The 19,523-nt window shown below is 43.8% G+C and overlaps 1 protein-coding gene across 1 annotated transcript; it reads right to left on the reverse strand.

The window, feature by feature from the left end:
* Positions 1–6,197: 6,197 nt before the first annotated feature.
* On the reverse strand, positions 6,198–18,910 carry surf4 (surfeit 4). The gene is made up of 6 exons (XM_023811123.2): positions 18,624–18,910; positions 11,700–11,886; positions 10,824–10,900; positions 10,682–10,725; positions 8,513–8,699; positions 6,198–7,573 (listed from the first exon to the last, which is right to left on the reverse strand). Exons 1-6 carry the CDS (start codon positions 18,669–18,671, stop codon positions 7,307–7,309), a joined length of 810 nt encoding a protein of 269 aa, XP_023666891.1. The 5' UTR covers positions 18,672–18,910; the 3' UTR covers positions 6,198–7,306.
* Positions 18,911–19,523: the final 613 nt, after the last annotated feature.

Consider the following 19,523-nt stretch of genomic DNA (forward strand, 5'->3'; position numbering starts at 1 on the left):
GGGGCGCTGCATTGGTCTGTCGTGGCCAAAAGGCAAAGCTCTCGATTTACCGGTCAATCTACGTTCCTACCCTCACCTATGGTCACGAGCTGTGGGTAGTGACCGAAAGAACGAGATCGCGAGTGCAAGCGGCCGAAATGAGTTTCCTCCGCAGGGTGGCTGGGCTCTCCCTTAGAGATAGGGTGAGGAGCTCGGTCATTCGGGAGGGACTCAGAGTAGAGCCGCTGCTCCTCCGCATCGAGAGGAGCCAGATGAGGTGGCTTGGGCATCTGATTAGGATGCCTCCTGGACGCCTCCCTGGTGAGGTGTTCCGGGCATGTCCCACTGGGAGGAGGCCCCGGGGAAGACCCAGGACACGCTGGAGGGACTATGTCTCTCGGCTGGCCTGGGAACGCCTCGGGATCCCCCCAGAGGAGCTGGAGGAAGTGGCCGGGGAGAGGGAAGTCTGGGTTTCCCTGCTGAGACTGCTGCCCCCGTGACCCAACCTCGGATAAGCGGAAGTAAATGGATGGATGGATGGATGGATGTTTCCCTGGGATCAGTAAAGTTTCATTTACATACAATGAGTGATAGTTTTAACCAAGAATGATTATTTTTCATTCTTAACTTAGTTGAAATTATTATGAATTATCATAATTATTATTAAATGAAATAATGAGAAACCTACACTGGACACTATGAAATGTGATGTCCTTTGATGTAACCAATATTTTCCATCTGATCCATCCATCCATCCATCTTCTAACTTTGTCTGGTTGTCCGGTTGAATGACAAGAATTAGGTTTTTGTTCTATTATGGAAACTTCACCACGCCCAACCCTGGTTTCCAGCACTCAGCCTCACCTTGATAGTAAAACCACCTGGTTCCAATTTCCAGTCACCAGGTGTCAGACCACATTTCAGTGTTTTTACGTATTATTGTCACGGTGGTGTGGCATGGTGCAGGGTGAGGAATGAGGGTGATGATCCACTGATCCACATTGTACTACACCAAGAACAATTAACATAGAATTAAAGAACAAACAGGAGCAGAATTGACTAGACACAGGGCAAGCTTAAGATCAGGAAACCAAAGTAGAATGTAACTAACATGGATTAAACACAAAACCAATAAAAACTAATAACAGACCCATGACCAGAGGGTTAAAAGTCTCTGAGCCACATGCTCAACCCACTCAGCTATGCTGGGTTCCAGGGAACAAGGAGAACACGCAAGTGTTGAAGGACTATACGTGTTGACTGTGTTGAACCTGACAATTATTGTATAAATATTGCAGGACTCACTAATATCATTGAATTCTTAGATGGAACTCATGTTCCCATCACTGTAATGAAGTAGGAGATCATGTGAACAGGCACCGTTTATGCAGTATCAACACTTCATTCCAATTCAAAGCTGTATTTGCCAGTGTGTTGTACCTTATCAGGGCTGACCACCGTCAGGATCACACAGAGGACATTCAATGTCCCAGCAAATGGCCAGGCTCTGTCCACCACTCAGAGATTTATAGGGATTGTACAATGTACAACAAACTTACACAGGATTGACTTGTAAACTAAGAGTCCCATCCTGCTGCAGCACATATTGAACCAGAGGAAGAGCAAACCCTCCATGCTGCAGCCGTCAGAGACGGCAGAGTTCTCATGGGCATCATTGCAAATATCCATTTTCAATAGCAATTGCTCACAACCTCCAAGATAAATGAAATAAAGACAAATTTGCCACAGTTTCATTCATGTGCTCTTTATTGCCTGCACTTAAAAATAACACACAAACTTCTTGGTCATTTTACAGCAGTTAAGAATCACCCATTTGTTGTGAACTATAAAACTCACCTTTAACAGTTTTTCTTTTTAAAAGATTAATGTGCTCCACCTGGGCCCAGTTGTTCAAAAGTAATCCAATGGGATTTTGGGTAACGGATTGGATTGAATCTTGAAAACGGGTTGTTCAAAGGGAAAAGAGGGATTCTGAAATCAGATCAGATCACCTAATCCAATCTCAGTTTTAATCTGGACTAAATGCAAAACAGGCTAGTATTATATTGCATGCCACCTTGGGTTCCACCCGCAAGTAGTTAAGGCATGCAAAGCGCCTCTTCAGGACTCCATTTAAGCGCTCAATTGCGCATCATGTTTTGTAATGTGCAGAGTTGAAGCCTGCCTGCTCAGGTGTGTTTGCAACTGGAAAAGGGGCCATCAGCCATGGTAGGAGTGGATAAGCACTGTCTCCCAATATTGTGCCATTTGGTCGGTTGGACTGGAGCTCTCTGTACAGTGCGCTCTCCCTCAGGACACGTGCATCATGGACAGACCCTGGCCACTTCACAACACAGTTTGTGATGATGAAGTCAACGTTGCCCACAAGTTGGATACTGAATCTGTGCCTCTCCTTTCTGTTCACATACTGCCACACTCCCTTTCATGAGGTGCTTGAATATGCACATGAGTACAATCAATGACACCAATAGTATTAGGCATGTTCCCCAAAAGAAAGAAACTTTGCTTAGTTTGTGCCATCTGGTCATCCTTGGGAAATGAAACAGATTCATTGAGCAGACTGGCCAATTCAACTGAGACAGCTCTCACCACATTACTAACAGTTGATTTGTCCACTCCCATATTGTCACCAACAACCTGGTAGACAGTCCCAGAGGCATTACAGTGCAGTGTAATTATGCACTGTTCCTCCACAGACAGAGCATGATTCCTTTGGGTTTTGTGCTGTAACTTTGGCCTGATAAGGTCTCCAATGATACTTGATGTCATCTCTCCCAAAGCGAAAACAGACATACAGTTCCTCTGTAGTGTATTGTGCAAGTGGTTTGGCACGCTCAGCATACACTCTTTCACGGTATCTTCTCCTTCCCAACAAGGGATGGGAACCGAAATTAGGTTCCAAATAAGAACCAATTTGAAAATACCCGGTACCGGGTACCCACTCGGTTTTTTAAATTTCGGATCTGTAAATCGGTTCTTAAACATAGCATCTGCTAGGACGGGTGTGGTTATCTGCCTGTTTTAGTTGAGATTCGCTAGGTTTGTTAAAAAAAAAAAAAAAGTTAAGCCCAAATACACATTTATTTTACGTGATGTTACGTTCTTCAGTTATTCATTTAATGTAAAATTGCAAATTGTTTAAAAAAATAGCGCGTGCCTAACGTCACCACTAATTTAAAATCTCCCAGGGGAAAGAGATGGGATGTACCAGAAAGATATTCATATTAAGTACCAGGGAGAGAGGCCTCGGGTAAGCTATGAATACGGCTATGTAATGATCCTCTGCTTTGAATTGAAGAGAATGAGCCTCCAGATTGACTTGCACCTCCAAGACCGTGCTCTCTAATGAATGTAAAATACCTAATTTAATTGAATTATAACTATGCTATTAGTGCTGGGCGATAAAACGATCTCGATTTTTTATCGTTAAAAAATAAGGACGATCACAATGATACACACAGACTATAAAACTCGATTTTAAAGTAGATGATAAAAAAATTAATAATGATACTGTTCTGTGAGGATGTGCTGTTTTCTCTTTTTTTCCCCATCCCATCGAGACCGCTATGTCCGAGACCAAGACAAGACCGAGACCAAATAGGGTCAAGACCAAGACAAGACCAAGACCAAATAGAGTCGAGACCAAGACAAGACTGAGACCACAAAAAATTGGTCTCAAGACCGGTCTCGAGACCAAGACCGGTCTCGAGAACTACAGCACTAGCAGTGTTCGACATAGATCGCAAACGGTCAAAAGTGTGGCTTCAGTACACTAAAAAGGAAACGATAAGGCAGCATGCAACATATGCACAAAATTGACAAGTTGCTCGAAGGGCTGTACATCCAACCTCACCAAACGTTTAAGGCAGCACGAGATCGATCTCAAAGAGTGCACAGTGTTTGATGTCTTGCAGTCTCCGAGTACTATTATTTTTTGTTTCAGTCATTAATTTATTTATTCTTGTGAGATTGAAATGGAATCTGGCTGTTTAAAAATGAAATGGAAAATGTTTGTTTATTGTGGTGTTTTCTTAAAACAAGATGGCTATTTGGCTACTGGTGTTTTCGGTTTGCCTGTTGTTCTTTACAACTGTGGGTTCCATTTAAAGCACTAGTAAACCGGATTTGGTAATCCTGAAAATTCTGTATTTGGATAAAAGTGATCCAATCTAGTGTTGCTTTGAAAAAACAGCATAAAAGTAAAATGAATTATCAGATCCTGGACACAAAACAAGGGATTTCAAAATCCACATAATATTTATCCAGATTAAATAGTTTGACCAATTGGGCCCTGGAGGTCACACTTTCCTATTTGCTTCTCCAAATGTGTATAGTTCCTTAACAGACAACTAATTTTTTAATTCAATGAGGTGGTGTTGTTGCACATCCAGGCTGCCTGCTATAAAGCGTGCATTCCACCAGATGGCGTTGTGTAATGTACCGAAACAGCAACGCTTTCGAAATACATGACATACAAGTTCTTACAAAAAACAGCACCTGGAACACCAGGACTCTAAAGACTTGGACTTTTGTCTTCTTACAAATATTTTGAGAGCCACGCACCCCTTCTCAGTGACATCATGTTCTCCCACTACGTCTGTGGACTTCATAGGAAGAGTCACCAGAGACATGTCGCTGCCGAGTGAACCTTTGACGCGGTCGACATTCCCTCCGTAGACAGACACAGTGCTGAGGGCTGTGCCCAGAGGTCATTAAAGACCTGGACCCTGGTTTTTATCCTGGACATTTGTAAGCACAGACACTCAGACTTCACACATTCGCTCAAGAGCCCAGATCAGAGCTTCCATTGACTCTGCGAAGGTCACAGCATCGTTGGCAAAGTCAAGATCAGTGAATATTTCTTCAGCAACACGCCCCAAAGCTGCTGGACCCCATGACCTTACCCAACATCCTGTCCATGCAAGCATTGAACAGAATAGGAGCAAGAACACACCCCTGACGAACCCCAGAATCAACTGGGAAGAACACAGAGGTTCTGCCTTCACTCCGCACAGCATTCACAGTACCAGTGTACAGGCCGGCCATGATGTCCAGCAACTTCAGGAGCATCCCACAAAGTCTCAGGATGTCCCACAGGGCAGCTTGATCAACCGAGAGTCGAATGCTTTACGAAAATTGCCAAAAGAAACATGATATTCATGTTTCTGCTCGACGAGAACCCTCAGAGCCAGGATACAGTCGATGGTATGCTTCTTAGGCATAAACCAGACTGCTCTGGTTACTGTTAGGCAAGCAAGTGATCACAGATCCTATTGAGGATGACCCTAGTAAGGATCCTACCTGCACCGAGAGCAGAGTTATCTGACTGTAGTCGCCACAATGCAGGTGGTCACCCTTCCCTTTTCAGATATGGACAAGTTCCATTTTCCAGTAAGTTGGGATGACACTCATCTCCAAAATGGAAGCAAAGATTGCTTGCAATGCCAAGAGGCCAGCCTTACCACCAGCCTGAAGAAGTTCACCCCAAATCTCACCAGATTACTTTAATAATACTGCGATGCTGGCATTGGACCGAGCTGGTGGGTTTATTACATTAATTATTCTGCAGCCTTGCTCTACTTAATAGATTAACGTTAAGCAGTGTCATCCCTTACACTGCTGAGAATAGTTCGTTAACAGCGTCTGAAGCATGGAGGTACCCACTGTTTGTGGATATCATTACATACCATAAGGCGCCGCCATTATGCTTAACTAACTTGGTTAAGCCGCCGTGTTTATTTCTTGTATATCTCATTTATTCTCTCGAAGGGTAATGTTATCTCTGTGTACCCTAAGCTTTGGACTGGGAATGTACCCATATGCCTATGTTTGAATTCGTTGGTGACTCATCTATATGCATATATGTCTCATAGACAGCCATCATACTGCACCCCCCACCGGGTCAGAACAACTGAAGTCAGACTGACTCCGCAGTTATTGGTGCGGCACTGCACCTGGGCCGACACCTCCCTCACCACCCTCAGTCAGACTCCCTTACAAGATAATCACCAGCCACTCTCCATATTCTACGTAGTGCTCAGTCATGTTGAGGCTGTCTTTTATACAACTGCTTTGATTGACAAGACTTCCATTCACTTACCTCCAACAGAGCATCATGTGATGTATCCAAAAGCCTTCACACACAGGCCGAGTGGGATTGGAGGAACAGGTCAAGAAATCAATGAGAAAGAAACACACTGGTTTGCCGTTTTTATTTTGATTTTTTTCTCATTTGCAAAAAATAAGCTTTTGAAAAATCTAAATACTTACGTTTTTCATATCTAAACTGTTATACAGAGCAAAAACACTGAGAAACACAAAATTCAGAGGACCACATACTACCTCTCCTGTTCTGCATGACACTGTAGACTGTAGATGCTGATTTCAAACACTGTAAACTCAAAAACACAAAGGACAGTATAATTCTTGAAAGATTATATAATGGCTGACAATAAGCTACAATTGTAAATGGAAAAAAAAAATCACATCTCATAAGCCAATCAAGTTTTGTTTAACCATTTCAAAATGAGTCAACTACACATAACCCCTCCCTCATTGCCTGGTGCTATGGAAACAGGGGCGGAGCTTTGAGAACAAGCTGGGACTATGAGGGAATAGGTGCAAATGACATTGTGGGGTGGATGACCCATTGTCTAAGGCAGAGAACATCTCTGTCACACACGGGGCAAAGGAGTACCTTGTGATTAGAGACATTCCCACATTACTATCTGCTACCCTTCTATCCTCCTGTCAACCACACAAGAACAAATGTTCTTCGTTTTAAAGAGGATTTACATGAGCAGCAGAACAAGTACATATAGGAAGGAGTATAGAGAGAAGTATACTTTCCCTCTACAGAAACTCTGAAAGTTTCTACTGACTACTGCAGAAATGTATACTCAATGTCTATAGTTGCTTCGTCCACTGCATCCTGTAGAGGGTACCATCATCAGTATTGACACCTGGAGATGTGCACTAAGAACACCTTCAGTCTTAGTTCTGATACACAAGTCTTTCTTGGCATCTCAGAGTTTGTGTGAGTGTGTGTATATGTATATAAATATGTATAGGAATATATTATATACAATTGCACACAAATTCAATGTATTAAAAAAAATATAAGCTGGGACAACCTTATCTAATAAAACCAAATAAAAATTAGGCATAAAGAAAACCTTGAAACTAAAAAAAAAACAAAAAAAAAAAAAAAAAAAAAAAGGACAGTAGCTGGTCAAACGATGCCGGGAGGAGTCTTCATGGAACGCAGAGGTCCTGCTGTCCCCAGGAAGGCAGGGCTGGATTTGGCTCACCACTCTTTCTTCTTCTCGTCCATGGACACGCCTCCTGGCCCCAGTGCCACCACCAGCAGCAGGCCCCCGATGACGGAGGTGGTCTGGAAGAAGTCGTATTTGAGGAAGTCGTGCATAGGCCTGTAGGCCGGCACCGTCCAGAAGGCGTTGAAGTAGACGTTGATGGCGAAGAGCCACACCACCAGCGTGAGGGCAGCCAACTTGGTCTTGAAGCCGATGGCCACCAGGATAATCAGGGCCGTACCCACCATGTTCTGTAGGATCTGGGGATGTGTGAGGGGGGTGGGTGGACATAGGTAGGCGCTTCTTTAGAAAGATTAAAAGGCATTAGGAGAAATTGAAAGTGACACATGTCCACGTCAGTCAATGCGAATGCTCAAGACACAGACTGCATCACCAAAGACACCTTCATTAAGGTCACTTTGTAATGCAGTCTGTCCGACACACCCAAATGAAATTATATAAACTCAGTCTGCACTTTAATAGGTTATTTTATCAAGTACAAGGTAGGATTCCCTTATCTCAAGATCTGCTTCAAGTGTTGATGAGCCATATGTTCAGAGATGCCTTTCCACACAACACTGCGGTTATCTTGACGCCTCCCGTTACATTTAACGAGTCTGGCCGTTCTCTCCATCCTCTCTAATTAATGCAGTGTTTTTAAGCCACAGAACCTCCACTGACTGGATGTTTTTTTTTTTTTTTTATTATTAATATCTCACCATTTTCCCTAAACTACTGCAGTGCATCAAGATCCCAGTATGGTGGCTGTTTCTGAGATCTGTAGCCAGCAATCATTCCACGTTTAAAATAACTGGGATCACGTGTCTTAGCCATGCTAACGCTCAGCTGCAAAGTAACTGAATCGCTTGCGTGCTGCACGTATTCAGTTGCAGACGCATGATTCGCTGTTTGGAGAAGCTAGCTGTGTGTTAAAAAGCAGGTGCACCTAATAAACTCAGTATATATTGGTAAACAAAAATAAAACAGAAATAACAGTTTAAAATATCAGCTGTGGCAGAAAATAGAATGAAGTGTAGGAAGCCCCGAGTGGGTGGGATTATTGGGCAAGTGCTGCCAATCAGAGACCAGTTCTGATGATTGACAGCACACACTAATCCCACCCAAAGTGACTGTCAATGCTTCATTGTTCCTGCCTTCTGTAAGCGAAGCTCTAGTATTTGAGGGTAGGAGGTACTTACGGAGAAGAAGCTGGCGTCTAAGTGCAGCAAGGTCATGAACATGAGCACCAGGAGCACACGGCCCCCCAGCTGCATGTACTGCTTGGGGGAGCTCTCGCCCATGGAGGGCACCCCTGCAAACATGCTCTTGCCCTCCGAACGCGACTCCGCGAGCAGCAGTAGAAGCCCGCCACCGAGGGCCAGGTTCCTGAAGAGCAACATGGTATAGAGTTAGAAGATGGGTGCAGACGGGCCTTAAAGAAAAGGCTCAGAAAACAAGAAATGCACTTAACAGACACAGAACACCAACTAGTTAAGGATGGCGTATAGGGCATTTCCAGCATTATGGATGTACAAACAAAATGCCTCAGAGCAGGGACAAGCTTAGTATCAAGGAGGCGATTCGAGGTGAGATGCCACCCTAAATGTTAGCTAAATTTTAAAAATGCATCCCCCTTGTTACCCTGGCCCCACCCTACACTCCCCAGCAGAGGGAGCACTGCCTGCATTGTAAGCATCTTCGCGGTTAGCGGTAGAGCTGGGCGGTATGACCAAAAATGTATATCACGGTATTTTTCAAAGTTATATCGGTGTCACGGTATACAACGGTATTTTTTTTTAAAGAATGGCTGGGCGATTACCACATTTTACAAGACGCGTTTTTGTTTAACGTTTTTGCATTGTTCCCACGTTAACTATATTATTTTATTATTATCCGCTACCTTAATGATAACATACGGCTAACGTGTTTGTTGGCTAACTGCTTATAAATAAACGGCTATGTTAAGGTGTGCGCCGGCCAAGTGAAACATTTTTGATTTCAGTGTTGCTGGAACGTGAGCTTTACTGACATTGCGAAATTTCTCATAAGGACCGGGATGTCGGTCTTTAAGATACTTCGCCAGGTTTGACGTGCTACTTGACTTCGTCGCCACAACTTTGTAGCACTGTTTGCATAGAGGCTTATCGACACATTTAGCCTTTCCATGCTCGTCTGCAAAATACTTCCAAATGGCACTTATTTTTTTTTTTAACTAAAGCAGCTTGCTAAGTGCCTTCAACTGCAGCATATGCCATGTTCGGCCAAATCGGTATGCGTGTGTGTTAACCAGCGCAAAAGCGTTCAGCGGCTATTGAGAGGAGGGCAGGGGCTGCGCAAGTGTGTGTGCGTGTGTGCGCTGTAGTGGTGCTGTGTGAAGTGTGGCGAATGAGGTGGAAACCACACTGTTGGTATCAATAATGGTGAAAATGAGTATCTAATCAGATACTAATTTTTAATACCGATTAGTATCTGAGAACAGATTTTTTGACAACCCCAGCGTCAGCTATATCTTCCGTTTCTGATCTTTCGCGGTACAATTTAAGCGGTGCAGCAGTGAAAAAGTTCCCCCCTTAAACAGTTTCCAGCTGTGCCACTTTCCGAACATTGTGTAGGATATTTATACCAATATTGCGGTATAAGAAAAATTCATATCATAACAATAATAAAAAAAGTTTTTCGGTATGAACCGGTATACCGCCCAACACTAGTTAGTGCTACCTAAATTCCCAGACCTGCAAATTTTTCATCCGCACTCCCCCACGTGCAGCGATTTCTACAAGACTGCTCCCGCGAGATCTGAGTTGGTGAGACCCAACGCAAGAAGGGGAGAGAGGCACAAGTTAAGGCCAGCAGCTCTGCTTATATGCTGAATGTGTGAGGAGAAAATGGCAAAGAGGAAAAACAATTTGACCATATGTTATAATTTAAAATTTCCAATTGTTGTAGGCTTTTCTTCCCCTCATGTAATTAGATATGCAGCAACTGTGGTTTGGAAGGCGTTCAGTTTGCTTGTATGTGTATGTGGATTGGTTGTGTGTGGTCAGGGGCGTGACTCCCCCCCCCCCCCCCCAATAAAAATGACCAAATCACCTACTTTTAGCATCAGTGTGTCAATTTGAATATCTTTTCATACAAACTCTTCGGTCGAATATACAAAAAATCTATATATTAAATTTACGTCAGAAATACATAGCATTTTATCAGCGTTATGGAAGATGTCAAATGGACCTTTGCAAGGAATTGCTCTGTAGTTAAAGCCTAATTTCATATTTGTCTTAAGAAGCTTAGTTTCCATGCTGTAGAAAAGCAGTTATCTGTAGGATCAAGAAGAACTTCTCCGCACCCTGAAAAAGAATCACAAAACTCACCTCATCAAGAATTTAAGGTCCCACAGAATGCTGTAGGCAACAGTCTAAGGAAGAAAAATGACACAATAAACACTATTTTCTTAGCTAAAAACACACGGGGAGAATGGCTGGAAGCATACAGGGCACTGAAGTCTGGACTTACCTGTAGAGCTATGATCCCAAACAGCCCAAAGCAGGCATACTGTACAAAATTCCTACTGAGAACCAGGACGCAGCCACCTGTCAGTGAGAAAGGTTCAGCTCAGTTTCACCGTCACCCTCAAGGGTTAATGCACAAATGCCACAGCAATGAAGAGCCAGATGCAACTTCCTGTTAATGTTGGCCAGTTCTCAACGCAACACTTCGAGTCATATTATTAAAAGAGCTGGATTTATGAGCAAAAGGCTCAAAACTCAAAGCAAATTTTTTTTGGTACTTTCATCAAAAAATTGGTTTTGCTAAAGAGACAGTGAGGACAGTCTCTGTGGTGCCTCGCAAACTGGTTTGGATCCAGGAAACACACCAGTCCTTCCAGCAGGTTAATGAAAGAGCAGAGAAGATTGCTAGGACCACTCTGCCGGACATCTACAAAGGCTGCTGTATCTAGAGGGTGATGAAGGAGCCACTGCACCCAAAACCTCTTTGCTCCACTGCCATCTGGTCGGAGTTTCAGCCTCAAAGCCAGAACAGTGAGGCTTAAAAACAGCTGTATAGTATGGCCCCATTGGACAGGTTAAAAGAACTAATAAAAGGACTAACAACCCTGAACTCATAGCTCAGAAACCACAACTATGCATTTATTGCACAATCTGCTTCCATGACATTTATGAAACTGGGCTCCTGAATCTGGAGCGATGCAGGTGAAGCATTTTCTTGAAAGGTACCACAGCAGGGCATCTTCTGGGATTCACACCCACAACCAGATGTCCTTGACCACTAGTTTAATACCCCACAGCAAACTAACATCTTGTCAACTTGAGAAGGAGAGCTTTTTTTGGGGCAATTTTCTCCCCAAGCCATCTTTTGACCCCACCTCACCTAGCTGGCCCAAGAGGTTGAGGAGCACGAAGCACGTGGCCAGAAAGTAGCCGCAGTTCCAGGTGCTCTCGATGTAGTCTCTCTGCTCGTTCCACTGGAACCACATGCGGATGCCGTCTTCCAGGAAGGTACTGATAAGGCAGAGGCGCGCCAGGTGGGGCAGGTACTGCTTCGTCACACGCAGGAACTGAAAGGACAGGAAGCTTGATGCTCAAATCTGATTAATCGGCTTCCGGAGTCGATGCAACAACCAGACTCGCATGTTAGGCCAACGTTTTATCCTTTTACCTCAGGCACTTTTAGTAAAATCAGTCTAGTTTAGACTAATACATTTGGCATTCATCCATCCATGTTCTATTACCGCTTGCCCTTCTCAGGGTCATGGGGGGGTCCGGAGCACAACCATTTCGGAAGGCAGGGAACAAGGCAGGCGCAAGGCAGGATGGGGCACCAACCCATTGCAAGGCACACACACACACACACACACAGACGCCTATAGGCAAAACCCATGGGACTGTGGGGGGGGAAACCAGAGTATCTGGAGGAAACCCCACAACGATATGGGGGGGGGGGGGAAGCATGCAAAACCCACACATATTGAGTCATGGCAGAGACTCGAACCCTGGTCCCAGTGGTGTGAGGCAACAGTGCTAACCAGTGCATCACCTTGCTGCTCCTAATATATTTGCATGTTAGCTAAAGGACATTCTTCCCCTAACAAAGGAGCTCTCTGCATGCGATGCTCAGGCTCTCTCGCTGCCCTTGCGTTTGCTTTTCTCCCAGATATTAGCATCAATAAGCAAGTCTTGTAAGGGAAGACTGCTCAGGTGACATTAGCGTGAGGCCCTGCCTGCCATGGTCTGCTGACATTTACAGAATGTTCCCGCAAGGACTTAACGAACAGATGGATGAACACCAAGGTTACTCAGACGTGAAAGGCAGCCATGGGGAACAAATATGAAATCATGATAAGGTAGTCCAAGCTATGATACCTTTGCTTGTGGAGCTCCTGAGCTCCTGCTCCAACACTGCTTACACTTGTACCTGGCAGGCACGTGCAGAGGGGGGGGCGGAGGGTGCTTGAGCACCCGCCCCTTTCCTCCAGGATGCCTCAAGTGCCCTTTTCTTGGGTTTTTTTTTTTTTTTTATGTGTATGTGCGTATGGAGCCCTGTCTTTGCCCCTCAACAAAAAAATGTAACTATTAATCTCAATTTTGCTAAATAAAAGGATCTGGCTTGCATCAGTCACATGACTGCCATTAACCAATGCTCGCCCTTGAGGGCAGAGCGCGCTCGTTACGAGCCGGGTACGAGCTCGCAAAGTGTACGCGCATTTTCTGCAGGCTGGGTGATGCGGAGCTGGAGGAGAAGCAGGCAAATTAATTGGAAGGTGCAGACTGCAACAAAACAGTAAATAGGGTGTACAGCGCACACTATAGTCTATAACAACAAATGAATTGAAATAAATGAGCGTGCTGTTTGTGCAACAGCGCGACAAACATTACCTGTCCTTTTATGAACTGCACAAGTAGTGGTGGTCATTAACTGCTAGCTAACTGGGTAAGGGTGTTACAAGGCGGTCTGTAGCTCTGTCCACTGTTTTAGGGAACATGTTATGTTTTAAAGTAAGTTACAGGACTTTTCCCTTCTTTTCTGGAGGGCTTTTATTTCACTAAAACTATCTAATATGGATATATCCACATAATTCCATATTAGATTCGTCATGAATGTGAGTTGTTATTCAGCCTGTTCTATCTTTTTTAACTTTGAGCACCCGCCCCTTTAAACGTCTCTGCACGGCCTTGGTACCGTAAATGTAATGTAAATGTTTCTGGCACTTCCTGCCAAAGGCACTTAAATTCAGAACCTCAACCTTGACATTGATACGAATGAGCCTAAACCAAACGAATCATCACAGAATCGTGCATGCGAGTTTAATGCTGGATTCGCATCAGACGTGACCGGCGTGGGACAAGCGATCAGGGTTGAAAGGTACCCAGTGACTGTTCACAGTGCGCGGCCTCAGAGCGAGTTATTTGAGAGTTCATTTGCTGTCAAGGCTTTTTGGTTGCTGAGGAAACGCAGCACTTTGCTCAGATAGACCACATGTCATTATCAGAGAGAAATCTTAATGAATGCCCAACTTGCATGATGCATCTAATCTGTCAGAACTAGCTTTGATAAAGCAATGGATTCAATGGCAAATACCTAAGAAGGGTCCTAGATGTTCTCATTTTAAAACCGTTACATCAACCAGTGAAGGACAGACGAGGCACAAAAAAAACAACACTTCGAGGACACTGCTGCTAAGAGCATATGAACTTTTGCAAAGCTAAAAGATGAAATGTAGCCATTAAGAAAATCACAGTCATGCACCACTTAATGAAGGAGATACATTCTGAGATATGAGTTGTTAGGTGATTTTGTCATTGTGCAAGAGTATACTCAAAGTACAGTATAGTACATGCATAAACCAGTGATAGTTATCATTATCAAGTATTATGCACTGTACCATAAACATTCGTGCTATACTTTTATAAGACTGGCAGCGCAGTAGGTTTGTTTACACCTGCATCTCCACAAACGTGAGGAATCCACGGCACTATGTTGAGGCTACAACGTCGCTAGGCGACAGGGATTTTTCAGCTCCACTACAATCTGATGAGACCAAGACCAGTGTCATAGATGCGGTCCATCGTTGACCAAAATGTCAATATGCAGCTCAGGACTGCATTTAAATTGCGAGATCAGAAATAATGTCCTACAGATAATTCCAAATCCAACAAAGAACCTCTCTGAGATGTACTGCATGAAGGTGCATCACATCGTAATGAAGCACTTATGTGGGACAGTGGAGGACAGGCGGGCAGCGCCTAATTCTTTTCGAGCCATTTATGACCAAAAACCTTGGGAGAGTTTTAATGGACTGTTGCTAGGATACGCATGGGTGTCTGTCCACACCGGGGCTGCCTCAGGAGGCACTTTCCATAAGAAGCCTTGTTTTTGGGTCACTTGGAATACTCCTGTGTACTGGGGTTCCGAGCACCATCTTAAGTAGATCACGTCAATATCTGCCATGACCAGGCCATCAAATTTAACTGATTAATCATCAAAGCCCTCCAACAGCAATCAGCTGTGCTGCTGGAGGAACCTGGGCGATGGGAAGAAAAAAAAAGAGGGGGTCCAATTAAGAGATAAACTTGAGAACCCAGACTTAAGTCGTTAACCTACCCATCATTCAGTGCATTCCCACTCAACACAGCTCCTGGGCCGTCTCAACTGGGAACTTTCGTAGCTCCAGGCCACTCTTGAGGGTTGCAAAAGGAACTATAACATTTATGATATTTAACGACAAGTCGTTTTGTTAGTTATTGGGAGGAATAAATCGTGCGTCCCAAATCGGTTCAAAACAGGACACAGCATTTTATTTATACGACCCGCAACATGCTTATAATTCATTATTAAATCTGGCCAGCAGATCGATTTGTCATTTTCCACAGTATAAAAAAACGACGCAACATTATTCGCTAATAAGCACTGGCAAGTTTCACTGCTTGCACCAGCAATATTGGACGAAAGTATATTGAGTACTGATAAAACTTTCTGATGCAGAAATATGGAGATGCAAGCAAAAAGATAATCATTAATGCATTAAATGTAATCAAGGTACAAAAATAATTCCATCTGCACAATTTTTGCTACACTACTTCTATCCCTTTTCGCCGCACTACTGTGTAACTTCCAAGTTAGCGCCGGTGCTCTCGGTCAACCAATCAGCATGTTAATCGCTATAAGCCCCATCCCAGTAGTTTGTGTTTGAATGAAAAATACTTAATCCAGAGTAGGAACCAAAAATATGTTCTGGAACTACGTACAACAAACTACAATTGGACTGAGATCCTGCAGCGGGAACAAGGCGGAAGTTGGTTCCAGAAAAAAAGTCCTAGTTCTGGAAAAAAGTTCCTGTGGTGTGTAAGCAACTATTCTTCCAACTGACACCCAGAGCCGGTTCCATGGCATCAGGGGAGAATGCAACCATGGTGTGGAAGAATGACAGCACATATGGAAGTTACATTAATTACAAGTGCAACTATAGAGTTGACACACACTAAAAATGGTAGCCACGCATAAGAAGGTATGACAAAAGTACAATTTTGTGCTTGGCCCAGATCATATGCTGTATTTAAAGCAGGCCTAATCTAAATTTAAATCTAATTTATTTTCTGCTGTTTCAGATCCAAACTCATCATTCCCTGATATTTAGGTCAAGAACATTTTCTGAGGGAAACACTGAGCAAGTTTTGACAAACCGTTTTAAGAATAGTGGTTAGCTGGGATAGAACTACCAACCCAGCTGACAGATTAACTCAAACTAGTCCTCCACAAAAAGCTTCATTTGGAACTGGCCCCTCCCACCAAATCCACCACATCATCATTTCCAAGCCTTGGCAGCCAATCAGAGCTCAAGAAACTGCATGTGAATAGGATTGCAGGAGACCAATTAGAGTGCACCTGAGGAGCTGCTGCAAGTTTGTGCATGTGTTCATAAAAGTTAGATAGATCCAGTCGTAGTTCATCAACATGCTCATTTTCATTCATTCACAGCATTCCATGAAATGTCAGGTCTAAGGATATTGAATTACATTTTAAAGCAAGTTTGCTTTTTCTCTTTGTTTATGTGGATCTGAGGAAGGATATATCACTACTTTTGTTTACTAGTCTGTGACAAAGTTTGATTAACCTTCGCCCTAAGCCCCACCTCCCCCTTCATAAGAAAGGCATCTTCTTCTTATCAAGCTTTTAATCTTATAAACAGTTTTCAGAATTTTTGATGAACACACCCATGTAACGTAACTTGGGGCGACACTATTTTGAAAGGCACTATATGAAAATGAATTGGATTGAACTTAGCTGTATACTGTTACAATAACCATACAAGTACATCCATCTTTTAAATGTCACTTCTGGTCATGACCAACATTAGCCCCTGTTTTTAGCATTTTGTTTCGGTGCTGCTCCCAAAATCTCAAAATAATTTTACAAATCTCTACATGAAGCAGAAGTGGACAAAATAGATATGGCTGGTGAAAAGGGGCAGAGGATAGGTCTCAATCTCTGTTTGATATCAACAGCACAGAGAAAGAAGAGAAACTGAAGGATCCCACACAACTGTTGTGAAAATGTTGCGATCAGATTCCCAGATGAAAAAGGCACATGTACTTTACGATGCTGCTTAGCATCTCCATAGAAACAATGTGCCTCATTTGCTTCTAAACCAAGACAAACAAGGGTGGGCAGAGAAGGTAAACAGAAACAGGCCATCCCTGGACTGTGCCTTCACAACACTGCGGACTTTCCTCCCTTGATGGCAATAAGTCAATAACCGCAGGTGAGGTAGGGCAGGGGTCTGCGATTACATCACAGCGGGAGCCCCAAAATCTACAGCAGGAAGATTAAGATCTTCATTCATACACAACGGTATGGGCTTCCGAGTTTTTGCACACAATCTTATCTATGCACTTGGGAGGGTAACCTGAACTGAAATATATGACCTCTGTCCCCATATAGAGCAGGAAAAGTGTAGAAGGGATCCAGTTACGTCCAGAGAGGCACAGCTGATCCAAAACACAGGGGACTGAACATGTGTCAGATCTTTTACATACTGGCTGTATTTTTCCCCCCATGGAAGGATTGAGAGAAAACTTAGCATTATACTTAATTTAATCACAGGGCCATGGTGACTAAAAACTGGGCTGGTAATGCTGGGAAAGGCGTGACCTTTGATAGTACCACCTGTGGCATTAGAAAGAGGTTCTTCATGAAGAGGTTCTCCAGGGCTTCAAACACACACAAGACCCATACTGCTGGGAATATAATGTCAACATATTGTTGACGTGTAAATTAGCTCTATACCAAATGCCTGAGAAGTCAATGCTGTCAATGCAGAAAGGTATCAAGGATTTTTAAAAATCTTTGTGTGAGCATGGAGCAATCACTGGATTAACACAAATCTTGGAATGAGATAGATTATTTAACAATTACACCAATACCTGCCAATTACTTTGTTTCATTGCACTCTCGATTTGCCTCTATATGGACATTGTGTACACAAAACAAGTCTGTGACGATAAAATTTCCCAAACAGCATTTTCTTGAGGTACTGGACTTTAAAGCTCAATGTCAGAGGTTTGTCAGCAAGGAAGTTATGCAAGTCCCCCTGAAGTAAGAGGTCATTTTTTTTAGAGAGGAAAAGGAATCTTGCTGATTGTCGATCTGAACTATCTGTACTTCGCAACACAGACAGACATCTGGTTGAACTGTCACTGTTAGCAGTGCATTCGATAATTTTTAAGGCAAATAACCGGTTACCTAGTTAAGTTTCCATTAGGCACGACGAAAAAAAAAATATTTTCGGGTTAACTAAGAAGCCCAATCAGTCTCTGGACTAACAAACTTTTCACCCCCCAAGTAGCGGTTCTGCTAAGCATGCTGGTCAGGGGACAAGGACATTGATAGGATTACCAGTTATTTACCCATCTAGCACAAATCTTCAGATTACGAGTCAGGTCTGTAAAGCTGCCAGCCATGTTAATATTTTACTCAACAGGTAACAGGATTTTTACAGCTAGCTGCCGATTTATTTTAATTAGAAATCGCCCCACAACAAGTGTCAAATTCAAACAAAAAGGCGCAATGAAATTAACTTAAAGCTTGCCGAGCAGCAGGCTGCGTTGCCCGGCGCCCAGCTGAGTGAGCGTAGTGCTCAGGGGCGGACAGACGCCAGCTGAGCAGTACGGGTCTCCCGCGAAGGCCCGGTTAATCACCCCCAGCCGCGGCCACCCCTGTACCGGCTTCCCGAGCCCTTGCCACACTCCCGCTCCCGTCTCCCCCCTCAGCAGCCCGTCAGACCCCCCACGCCTTTACCTGGTCGGCCACGTCTTCGGCGGCGCTCATTAAAACGTCCTGCCCCATCGCTTGCAGTCGGCGTCACGCTTCCACCCTGTGCGGCGTCTCTCTGGACTCTTCACCCCCGCCTCCCCGCCCCAGTACCAGTATTTAGTCTCCGGATCTCGGACTGTCTCCGCTGGAAAGGCCGCCTCCGTCCCACAATGCTCCGCGCCCACAGCCCCGCGTCTCGCGGCTGCCGTTTGCCACGTGTACCGAGCCAGAAGGGTCGCCCCCCATGGCTGGGCATCGGCTGCGTGTCTCTCCGTCTCCGCTGAAGGCGTTAATAAATCGGCGGTCGGCTGACAGCGGCAGATTTATATCCCATAATACAGCCAGGGGCCACGAAACGAAAAGAAAACCAAATCAATGCGATTAAGACACTCTAACATGTTTTTCAAATACGTAAAAACAGTATTATAGGGTTAAAGCAGGACAGTAAAAATACTAAGTGACGACTGTCCTTTGTTTTGCCTGATTTTCATTCCAAATTGTTTTTATATATAGTATTGTTTCTACCGTGATTTTTAAAATTAATAATAAACTCGTCTCTATTGCAGAAGCAAAAAGCTTTGCAATTTAAGATGCCATCGCACACAGCTTTTTCTACCATTAGCTTACCAGGATTTCTATGTTAAGGTCCGTATGTTTTCATTTTGGTGAAATGCATGTTGGCAGCAGGGGAAGGTTTGCTGGACTTCGTCGTCAATGTCGTAGATTAGCCAATAGACACGAGCCAGGTACATATGAATATGAAAATATGACAACCATTAATATGCTATTTACCATGACATTGAATTCACCTTTCCTCGATACTGACACATTATTATCCATTAATAATTTTTTTTTTTGGTGGCCGATATTGTACGTTCTACTGAC

This window comes from Paramormyrops kingsleyae, chromosome 7, assembly GCF_048594095.1.
Source record: "Paramormyrops kingsleyae isolate MSU_618 chromosome 7, PKINGS_0.4, whole genome shotgun sequence".
NCBI lineage: Eukaryota > Metazoa > Chordata > Actinopteri > Osteoglossiformes > Mormyridae > Paramormyrops > Paramormyrops kingsleyae.